The 12020-nt window shown below is 40.6% G+C and overlaps 1 protein-coding gene across 2 annotated transcripts in view; it reads right to left on the bottom strand.

Annotated features, from left to right (window-relative positions):
• The window catches only part of med23 (mediator complex subunit 23), a 33338-nt gene that overhangs the window by 17809 nt on the left and 3509 nt on the right, over window positions 1–12020 (bottom strand). The window contains exons 4-11 of one of the 2 annotated variants that reach the window (XM_033648303.2): window positions 11882–12006; window positions 9827–9938; window positions 9531–9629; window positions 9319–9420; window positions 9154–9223; window positions 8691–8803; window positions 6364–6459; window positions 5580–5597 (exon numbers count right to left, since the gene is read on the bottom strand). In XM_033648303.2, the coding sequence (XP_033504194.2) occupies window positions 5580–5597; window positions 6364–6459; window positions 8691–8803; window positions 9154–9223; window positions 9319–9420; window positions 9531–9629; window positions 9827–9938; window positions 11882–12006 (735 nt within the window). The remainder of the gene's footprint in view (window positions 1–5579; window positions 5598–6363; window positions 6460–8690; window positions 8804–9153; window positions 9224–9318; window positions 9421–9530; window positions 9630–9826; window positions 9939–11881; window positions 12007–12020) is intronic. The other variant, XM_033648304.2, reaches the window with a different exon arrangement.

The raw sequence follows: 12020 nt of genomic DNA, 5'->3' as shown, positions 1-12020 counted from the left end.
CAGTGGCTACCACTGTAGGACTTTTTCACACAACTGGGTCACAACACAGCAGGAAACTACACATCACAGCACAGAGCAGCACAATATGACACAGAACAACACAACACGGCATCAAACACCACACCAAACCAAATAGTGCAACACATTCCTGCATGCAGGCTAACCAGTCTCAGGAAGGTGGAGAGGTGGTGTGATTGGGAGGAAGAAGAGGAGCTGTGAGGCTGCTGACCGTCACTTCTCTTCCTCTGCCACCAAACACACACTCACACACACACATGCTCACACAGAAAGAGAGAGGGCAAGAGAAAAACAAAGGAAAGGAGAGAGAAAGAGGAAAGGATCCACAGGCAAACCATCCGTCTACAGTACAAAGAAATCAGCCCAGTGGCTTACCTAGTTACATCCCAAAGCCTGTGTCCCAGCAACAGTAAAACCACACCAGCGGCTGGTTTTTAACCTACCTCTCATACAAACAAACATACCAACTCAGGCCAACAGATATAATATCAAAAGCAAATACATTTTTTACCAAATTAGTATTTATCTCAAACTCATTGTGATCACTACAAGTTACCAACTGTTGCCACTGACAGCTCATTACAGACTGTGTTTTTCAGGGTCACACTGTTAGTTGTGGCTTGAGATGCCGCTCTCAGTAGTAGATTTTATCTTAATAATTACTAATCTGTGTAAACCTTTTATCCTACAAGCTAATAATGTTTTAAATGAGCTCTATATGATATCCAGAGCATATGTATTAGGCTTAGGCGGCATCACGGCATTACAGTATACCAGGGTATTTAAAATTCCCGACAGTATTATGTTTGATACTGTCAAAAATAAAGACGCTCATCTTTAACCTCATACCGGAGAGGCTGTACTGTGGATATTTTGTATGCAGTGCTCATCAGGCACCTCCAGAGGTCAGTGTGGTGCAACAGGCAGCTGAGCTGAGTGCCAGTAGTGGAGATAAAGATACCCTTAAAACCTCAATAACTAGAAAAGCACTCAGACAGTGCAGACCTCCGCCAAGTAGGTGATATTCCCTCCCCCTCTGCATCAGATTTTGCAGCCTGCATCACAATTAGGTTATTTGTATTACTATCATTATTAGGTTATATATGCCTTCACCATGGAGACACTGTGGTGTATTTATTTGGTTTTTATTTTGTACCAACACAGAATATAATGTTTTATTTTTGTATTTTTCACTTTCTTTTTTTCCAACACAGAACATTAATTTCAACTTTAGAATTACAACAATATTTAGCAAGTAGAACTAGATGTGCTTTCCGGCCACCAGATGGCGCTATTTTCACCGTCTTTAGAAATTGGAATTGCTGCTGAGGCTGTCAGACGATAGACTTTATTACCTCTGCCAAGGAGATTATGTTTTTATTATTTTATCCACTTTGCTTCAACCGATCACCACCAAAATTTTATCATCTGTTCCTTGACCCATTATCCACCTTTCGTGAAAATTTCATCAAAATCCGTTCATAACTTTTTGAGTTATTTTGCAGACAAACAAACAAACAGAAACAGACCAACGCTGGCGAAAACATAACCTCCTTGGCGGAGGTAACAAACCTAGTCCCAATTTAACACCCATACCCTTTAACTAGCCCGGTGCAGCTACACATTTTGACAAATAAAAACTTGTCTTAATTAGACGCCTGGTTTGGTTGCAAGTTCATTTTTATAGAAGTTCTTTGGATGTATAAAACCAGGTTGTTGGCTACCCACTGGAGCTGATGTTAGTTAGCTGTTTAGATCGAGCATAAATGTTAAACCTCTGTCAGTATGGAGATGCTACACATTGTTAGCTTGGTTAGATTCTCCACAATTCAATCACAGTTTATTTTACTGAAACCACGAGCATCATAGAAGATTGTAATTCGTTCAAATTTACTGGTATGACGGGGAAAAAAAGGCGACTCCCTTTCTCTGAAACTGTCATAAAATCAGAATGTGTCCATTCCTTGATTACCCGGCAAGTTATTCCTATTCCTTTAATCTGTAAGAGTCCATTGGTGAAAATAATCAAATGGGTTTTTCATAAAAATAAATCCAAGTTGTGAGGATTGTTTTAACAAGATAAAGTGGTGTTAGGTCACTATGTCGGGTGTCGTAATCCTCAAGTGCTGTAAAAAGAGCGTCGTAACGCTCTCAGTGATTTAAGCAAATAATAGATCCGGCTACTAATTGAAATTTTACTGTAACAGGACCGATGTAAATACCCGGCCCTGTCATGCCTGCAACAGCAGAGGGGACGGAGAGACCACAGGGAGGGAAACATCTTATTTTCACATTTACCTGTTAATTGAGGCTTTATTTCAACCAAACCAGAGTTGGTGGTTGTTGGAACAATAGGCTGACTAACTAAACTAAGAGTGTTTAATTGTAACTTGAGACAATTAAGCATGGCGTAGATCTGTGACAGAGAGAAACTTGAATCCGAAAAGTGAATGGTTGTATTTCTCTGTTTAATAAAGAAAATAGATAAAGAAAGATATGTTTTTTGACATTTTGCGAGTTTCTTTCATGTACTTATTAAACTGGAAATCATACAGTGTACCCTGGTGAAGGTATGAACAGTTACATACCACCTAAGCTGAGTATTTAGGATTCCCAGGTCATCTACACAGGGCTCTTAACATGGAGGTGGCTGAGCTGGCGGCTAGCAGCTACCAGTCCTAACAACAGCAACAGTGCTGACAGAGATAACAGTGTTAACGAGGAGGCAACAAGGGGTGGGCGCAATGATTCCCCAGTGACGCTGTTCCATTATCAGAGGCAACCAACATATGAGTCCAGTACAGAGCAGCAGCGGTTAGCTATACGCACAATGGACTTGCATCCAGCCAGGGCATCAAATAAAACAATGAATAGAGAATCTCAGGTAACACCACACATAGAGTGGGCGTGATTTCATTTTCTGCCACTACTCCAGGAAATACTGATTTGCTGCCATACTAATGCTCTGAATGTAACATACAGCTCCTTTAACAAACTATAATGATTGAACGGCATAGATGCTTGACAAAGTGACACCAGTTTAACCTTTCCATTTAGGACCTCTTCAATCATGTCTATAATTGATCCGCAAATTAAAGTCTAGTTTAAAATAAATGGGCAGAGAAGCTGTTGCTACAAAAAAACAATGCATAAGGTATAAACCGGAAGGGAAAAAAAGAAATCACAAGAAACCACGTGTCAACCACTGAACATCACACAACACAGGTCAGAATTCAGTCATCCACTCAGACAGCCAATCAGAATCAGCCAACCTGGGCAAAACACTCGCCAAAAACACAGAACAAAGAACTGCCATAGGGAGCATTTAGCTTTGTTATCCACACTTTGCCATGTCTTCTAGTTTTTAAGCTGCCTGTGCACTTGTGAGTTAAGCCTGTGCGCTGCTGCTCAAACTTTGTAATTACAAAAATATCACTCCATCTATAACTTGGAAAGAGAGGACAAAAGAGGTACTCTTTAGAAAGTGGATAGGTTTATAAAGGAATGAAAAATGAAGTTAGCAGAGCATGAACATAACAAATTACATACTGCTAATTTAAGGACCCTTTATCATGTTCTAAATGCATTTAATTAACTGGACAGCACAGGCTGCATACGTAGGAATAAGGTTCACTAATTTACTGCTGCATAAAAAGTTTGCTTAGAGTCAAAGTAGAAGACATGACAATCAGAAAATCAATGAGATCCTGACCTAAAATAAATACACTGTAGACTTGCTGACAGGGACGTAGAGCTGGTCTTCCTGTGGCTATTGTAGTGTACTTCAATTGCAAAGCATAATGACGAGTCAAGACCACTGTTCAGTCTAAATCGAGTGATTTTGCCCAGGTCAGCACAACAGAAAGCAGCAAAAGGTCAGACACAAGAGGACCCTGCTAACAACAGGCAAGGACCAGACTACATTCATACATGCAGTGCAGCAGGACTTGAAATGTCAACAGCAGGGTTTAAATCAGAAAAACTCTGGAACCACAGACCAGGCTGGGACTGAATACACTGTTTTCTGATGACAAAAACTACAGTTCAGAGACTCTGGCGGTCTCAGTCTGGAATAAAAACTGTATGATGGTGTCAGTTAGCTCAGCTGACGTTAAAGAGGTAATTTGGATCTATTGATGTGGGGTTGTATGAGGCATTTATCCACAGTCAGTGTGTTACATACAGTAGATGGCGGTGGTTGCGCCTCCAGTTTTGAAAAACAGACAGAAGCATCGCCACAGAAGCAGGTTCAAGAGTATAGTATATTTAGAATAATTTCAGCACGTTTCATTGCTGTCAGCCAGACACGGGAACAGGGAACTGTGGCCTTCATATTGTTCTCTTCAAAGCCAGACTCCATTTAGAAAAACACAAATTTAACATACTTAACACAAGAGGTGCTTTGTTTGTGTTATGATGTCACTTTGTTGTTTTAAATGGTTAGTTTGGATTCACCAAAGTCACATAATAACACAGACAAACTAACTGATAGAGGCAGCAGCAGTTCGTGTGGTCAACGCTAAAATTACTGTTTTTGTCAATGGAGTCTGGTGGCTTTGACAAGAGCACAGATTGGGAACTTAAGGCATTGACAGCTTCCTTGTTGGAGCGGGCTGTCGGCATCAAGGTGAAGGAGTGACAATACTCTAAATATAGCGTACACTTTTAAACTATTATTGATTTTATTAGGTCCACAGTGGTACATTGCTTAGCTTCTGTGATAGTACTCCTGTCTGCTTCTTTGATGGATAACTGCCTCATACAACCCCATTTCAAAAGATCCACAACACCGCAAATAACAACGAAAACAAAGAATTACACATATAACAATATCAGTAGATAAAGTAGAGATAATAAACATTAACATAACAAGCAAATCCAATGTTTCTAAAGCATTACAGAGTATAAATCCAAGCAGTAAAACACTAACAGAGCTGACTTACTATTCCCTCCCTGCAAGGATTTGTTGTGATGACCAGTTAGTTTTGGCTTATTTTCTTTAATTAAATCCTGCACCATTATAATAAGAAGGCAATTCTATTTAGGGAGGGATCACTTACTACTTGTTTTGCCCAGAATGTTGTCTGATATACAGATACTCAATGCTGGCCATCGCCATCTGTGGCTTCAAACAATACAATTTTATTGTATTGTATTGTATACTCATCCTGATAAACGCAGAGATAAGGGAGCAAACAGAAAATTTAATTTGCACACAACCTTACTATTTGAACAAACCATCCATGGTTAATGATCCATACACAAACTGCCTGTCTGTCCATCGATCAGCCTGCTGCCGCCTCTCTATCATCCTTTATCTACCTGCTTGTCTCTCTGTGCACCTGCTCTGTATTTATTTGGCAATCTCTATGAAGCCCTGCTGTGACAATCTCAAGCTCTGTAGCATTTCTCTTCACCACATCTCAAGTTTTCTTTCTTTTTTTTGGTCCAGTTTCCCATTTTTTTTTGTCAAAAAAAAAAAAAAAAAAAAAAAAAGCTAAGCGTCCAATGGGCTGGTTAGTTGGCAGGTCAGGTGACCAGGAAGAGGAACAACGACATACCTGGGCAATGTTCAGAGTCTAGAGAGCGCATGGCAGAGAGACAGACAAACACAACACACAACCAGAGGACAAGAGAAAGATAGACAGAGAGAGGGAAGAGGGAGAAACAAAGAAAGAAGGAGAAAGAAACAGAAAGGGGAAAAAAGGAGAGACAGAGAGAGAAAGTGGTGACTAAGGAGCTAGGTTGTTCGCTGTCCGTTCAGCACAGTTAGCATCAACTCAGCCAATTCAAACAGACAAACTGGATTCTGGGTAATTTGTTCAAAGATTTCTGGTTATGATTACTGCTTAGCTGGTCAAACTGTGTCTGTGATGCTCAGTGAGCTGGACTGAGTTGAAACTGCATGAACCCAACAGGGAAAACTAACACCAGTGCATTATGGGTCAAGCTCACAGCATTGGCTTGCTTAACATATGGTCTTATATAGCTGTGTTACCAGGGCAACAAGGGAGGAGAGGGGTGTCAAAAGAGATGAGGGTGGAGAGGAGGAACAGGAAATAAAACAGAAAGGAATATAAAGAAAAGAACCAGGTAAAAACGAACAGAAAGAGGGTAACAGGACGAGGTAGAGGAATAAGTCAAAAAGAAAAAGAACAACAAGGAAAAACACGGACAACGGGAAAAAGGAACAGCAGGAGCAGGTAGGGGGAAACGGGAGCAGAGAGGTGGGTGGTAAAAATTAAAAAGAAAGGGGGTAGTCAATAAAGAGAGTCAAAGTGACAGGAAAAGTGAGGACAGGTGGTTCAGAATCAAAGGAGCAAAACGTAGAAGAGGTTGTCATACCTGCTTGTTGAGTCCTAACATGTTGCACACCATTTCTCTTGAGTATGGCTGCTCTAACACATAGCGCAGCAGGCCCGTCTGTGGCTCGAACAGGTCCTACATACAGAAAAACACAACAAAGCATAACATTTTATTACTGTTTTTGTGTGCGCGTGTGATTAATAAGGTTGTCAAAAGTATGAATATTTCTTCAGTACCACAAGTTAAAAAACATACGCCCTTCTTTACTTATACATTTGACAGTATTGGAAGTACGAAGTTACAAAACATAGATCTACAATCAGATTTTCAACCCAAGGCTGCACCATACTCTGTATATAATGATGGACAACTCATCACTACTTCCTCCCACTGTACAAAAATGAAGCCAAAATAAGGCCACTGCCATCTTCAACATTTGGAGCCAGAGTCTGCACAGTAGTGATCAAGAAGTGGAGCTTCAGTACTGAGTTCCTGCTAGGGGTGGGCGATATAACGATAGAAATTTAGACAACATCATTTATATCAATATAGGGTCAAGTTGCGTTATGTGACACACACCAGCGTGCATCTCTCCTCTCTCACACTCTCCGCACAGCTCCGGCCCACTCACTCACTCACTCACAAGTTCTCCATCAACACTTTTTAGTGCTGTAGCTTGACGTGCACCTCCCCAGGAACGTACCTACACGTTGTGGCGACGCAGACCTCCTGTCTGTTTTTGTAAGCTGCAACCATTTCCCTCAGTGGAAACGAATCCTAGCTTCATACGCTTCATATGAGCAGAGGAAATTTTCACTATTCACCAGGCTAAAATGTAAAAGGCTTGTGCTAATAACGTTAGCATGTTGTATTTGTTTGGAAAACATTTTTAGTGTGAGACAGTTGTTTTGTCAGTGAACCTTTTGAGTTGTTATGGAGCAGAATTATGTTACGTTACCTTTGTTAAATGTTGCTGTTGTCCCTGGTTTTATATGAGAAGAGGAAAAGATCGCTATCTACGAGGCTAATTTATACAATGTTAAATGCTATAGGCTCGTGCTTAAAACATTAGTATGTTGCATTTGTGGGGAAAATGTGTCCAGATAAAGACAAGTGAATGCTGTGAGTTAAAGTGATATATAGTGATTTTATGCAGTGTATGGGCTGTTACCACATTCTCTAAAGCAGCAAACCCATAACGTGCCTGGAGGCATGCACCCAGTGACTTGTTCTGTACCAACACTGTGTGCGGGTAATTTAAAAAATAGAGTGAAAAATGATCCCCTTTTTTGTGGCTTATAGGGGTGTAACAATTTCAACTCTAAATCGAAAATCAATCAAAACCACCGCCTACTTGCACGTGCCCTAAGAAAAAAAAAACCACTTAAAAGATGACATAGTGTAGTTTACTATTAGCCTGCAGCTGTACTTTTTGGGACACTATGGCCCCTGTCGGAAGTGACAGAATAACAATTATGGAACTGGAAAATCCTCCTGCTTCACGGAAATCAGTGGTGCGGCAACATTCATCTTCTCAGTGAAATATGTAAACAAGAAACACATCAACAGTCAAACAGCAGTTTGTGAAGCAAGGATATGATTGCTTAAACTCATCCTGTTGCTGTAGAGCACAGTTCTGCTTTCTGGTGGCTGTTCTTTTTGTTCTCAGTTGACTGGTTAAATAAATTTCTCAGATTTCACCATACGGCCTTAGTGTGATACATCCAAAAAAAATACGGTGGTTATATCTCACTTGATACTGTGCAGCCTATCTTTATAAAGGAGAATATGATATTGTAAACAGTTGTCAAGGAACAAAACCTATGATCTGTTAATCTTTACGCATCACGACTCGAACATCTAACAACAGCATAGTCTACAGTGCTGATTAAAAAAGGTTTACATTGAAAATGAAATTGAATCATGGATTTGGAGAAGCTTGTGAGAGAGGACAGGGAGAGACGCTGTGCTGCTGCCAGAGGAGCCGCTGAATGAGTTCCCTCTGAGCTGCAAGTCACTAAAAGAGTCTAAGAAGTCCGGGGCTGTTCATAAAACATTCAGGACGCCGCAGTTTATTCCACACTACTGAAGCTGCTCCTCTTTTACGAACCACGGAGTCCGTAATAATTTCGCCTTCAGCCATGCTTGTTGTTGCCGTGGGTAACAGAGTGACGTCAATATATCAACAAGCCGAAATATCGCGAGTATCACGATATGAATTTTTCAAATCATAAAAAATATACCGGTAATATCATGAATGAGATGATATGGCACACCCCTAACTACTAGTATATCAAAGTTTTAATTCTCGTGTCATGATAACCATGTGTGTAAATGTTTGTGTAGTGCACATGATGATATGATACCTTGTCAAACGGCAGCATGCCTCTCAGAGGGAAGCGAAGAGTGGTGGGGTCTAATTTCCAGGAGTTACAGATGGCCCCACTGTTATTTACTACTGGTAACAAGCTGCACCGACCTGTGGACACATTCACACCATGAATTACTGAACAATCACACTGCACATACAGTAAACAAGTTGAACTGTGTACTTCACTCAACGACTTTAAATCATAAATCTGTGGCATTGATCAGCTCTATTTGTGTGTCTTGTGTCTACATTTTCAGCTTTCCCCCTTCAGATCAGATTTCCCCTTTAGGTGACACTTTGGTTTCAAGAAGGACTGGACTTCATTAAAGCCTCGGCGAAGCATGACAACGACTTTGCCAAACACAAGAACCCTTGAGCACAGCTAAACTGAAAACTTGGTATCTGTGTGATCAATATTTTGTCAGCTTCCGGCGTGGGTGTGTTTATGTGTCTCTTACCACAGATAGAGTTGATTCTGGCAGTGGGTCTAAAACTGTCCACAAAATCTGATATCAAACTGCCAAGAAGCTGCAGAGACCAAATGAAATAAAGAAAATGAAATTGAAAGATTTGTTAGATACACATGACACAGCTGCACACATACACACGAAACATGAGCTTACCCAGTGTGACAGCTGTCCCTCTGGATACAGCTTTCTGATTTCTGTGACGGCGAAATAGGCTGGCAGGAGGCAGGCATTTCTGTCCAGGATGTACTCTACCACCTGGAGCACACACAGCATTAAATCCATAGATGTGGTGTGCTACAAGCCAACAAGCCATCAGAGCAAAAGATAAATCACAAATAATGGCATTTAATAAGTTAAAGACAGACCTCTCTGGCAGCCAGAAGCTGTTGGACGATAGCTGAGCTGACAGTGGTGGGAATGGTTTGAATTTTATCCAGCACGGCTTTTAACAAGTCTCGAACACCCTGAAACACACACACACACACACACATTACATGAAAACACATCCAGTGATGGAAAATAGCATTTGACATCTGTAAGGATGCCTATTAGGGCAATGGATATCTGAAAATGTTTTATTCAAGAGCTTCTTATCATTGAGTTTGTCAATAATTTGTCTCAGCTGTGCTTGTGTGAGTGTGTGAGTGAGTGTGTGTGAGACCTTGTAGTCCACCCCTCCAATGATCTTGCGAATCAGTTTGAAAGTTAACGCCCACAACTGAGTCCTCTCCCATTCCAAACTGTCCGAGCTTATCAGAGCTACACACACCATCCTTCAGACAGACAAAGATTCATTAGATGGATGATTAAGACAACTGACAGACATAGTCATAAATAAGAGTACAAAAAGTGTGTTTGTATTATTTCACAACTTTAAAGAGTCAAATAATTTCAGTATTTTTCACCCTGAACCCTATTCTATCATTGTTTTTGTGTCTCAGTGAGTAAATGGAAAAATTTATGTCAAGTACCGTCACCGTATGTCAAGTAAAAGGAACAGCCAATCACAGCCAGCAGACGGCTTTCATTTCATCCGTAAATATTAAGTGTGTGGGAAATATGGAGAAGTTGATTATTCTAGTGCAGAGCTGCCCAGAGCTTTACATCTGTTTCACGGACAAAATTTTAGGCGTAATACACACTGAAGAACTCAGGATTTCTGGGATGTAGGCTGTGATATGGTGCTTGTTATGGTTGCTCAGCAATGTCAGGCGCAAACTGCCTCCGCACTCTTTAAAGTTGGCACAGAGTAGGCACAAGAGTAGCGCCCAGCGCCCGACCTCACGTTTTCCAACCGTCGTACGGTGTACAGGCCCTAAAAGTGTTTGTTTTTAGTACTGGCGTAGGGATGGGAATTGATAAGCTTTTATTGCTTCCAATGGCATTATCGAGTCTGCTTATCAGCCCGATTCTTCATCGACTCCTTATTAATTTTCTGTTTGGAAAAAAAAAAAAAGGTATGCGCTGGTATCAGCTTCAGCAGAAATGTTTTAAACATGATCTAAATAGATTAAATAAAAACATATTTGTACAACGTTCATTTTCATTGAAGTTTTCTTAGTCAAGCACAGCCTGCCTGCATGGTGCTCTTATTACTATAACATAGAATATTAGCAACAATGTGGAACCTCATGTGAAGTATAATCTAAACAAAAGACAAAGATCCCTGTGTGCACAGTTGCACTCAAGAACGTTACCATTAGCCTCAGAGACTGGAAGGGTTAACGCCACCCCAGATGAGGACAGAATTTGTTTGTTGTATAATTTAGATGAAGTTGAGAATAAGGTTCATTTCTTGTTTCTTTGCCAGGCCTGGGACAGAAGGCAGAGTATTCTGTTTGAGGACTGAGCAGTAAAATAACATGTACTTTGGATTAATTATTCATCAATCAATCATTTACTCTCTGTAACAGACGTGCTGCTCGGCTGGGAAGAAGAGGCACTCATGCAGAGAGAGTCAAAAACATTGAATTTCCTGGAATTTAAACCTGTGTTTCCTAGAAATTTGTTTCAGTAAACTGCCCTTACTTAAAAGAATCATTTCACAGATATAACAGGTAGCCTGTTGTCATCTTTCTTCAGCAAATGAAGCCATGCTTTGGAACGTTTTCTCCTCTCCACCATGACTTGTTTTTGCTTTGTTTCCAGCAGTGTAGATGCATAAGTTTGATGTTACTGTTTTGTGCAACTATTAAAAAAGACATGCCAGCATTGACAAAAGGAATTGATAAACTGGGAGGCTTGATTTCAATGGACTGGACAATTTGATTCACGATTCCTATCCCTACTGACAGGCTCACATTATTACTCTAAGTGTCTGACAACATTATGGAAAGGATCCCAACAGAGATTGACCTTTTTGTTTGACCAGAAACAGCCCCGAAATCACCATCGCCAAACTCACCAGACTCCAGACTAAACTGTAATTTAGGCATGCATAGAGCCAGCATATTTTCACATTTAAAGGTTTATTTCAACCAAACCAAAGTTGGTGATTGTTGGAATAGTGGAAAGAGGAACCAAGACATTTTTTTGTGAGTTTTATTTTGTTTCTATCAACTTTGAATGAAGCGTGTTTCACAATGACAATGTTCCAGTTTATTTAAATTGAGTCTGGTTGGTTGGCAAACATAAAACAAATTAACTGGATAACAGAGTGTAAATTCATGCATACTGTAGGCCTTTGTTAAGTGTGTGTGAGCGTGTGTGTGCGTACCTGGGTGGTAACAGATTGGTTTCCACAGCCATTGCTAGGCAGTCGTGGAGGAAGGAGATCCTTTTGGGACTGTGCTGGCTGTGTATGAACCGTACTATCCACTGCACACACTGTTCATGAGACTCCTGCAGAGAGACAT

This window comes from Epinephelus lanceolatus, chromosome 13 (assembly GCF_041903045.1).
Source record: "Epinephelus lanceolatus isolate andai-2023 chromosome 13, ASM4190304v1, whole genome shotgun sequence".
Taxonomy (NCBI): Eukaryota; Metazoa; Chordata; class Actinopteri; order Perciformes; family Serranidae; genus Epinephelus; species Epinephelus lanceolatus.
This window is presented reverse-complemented; position numbering and strand designations above follow the sequence as displayed.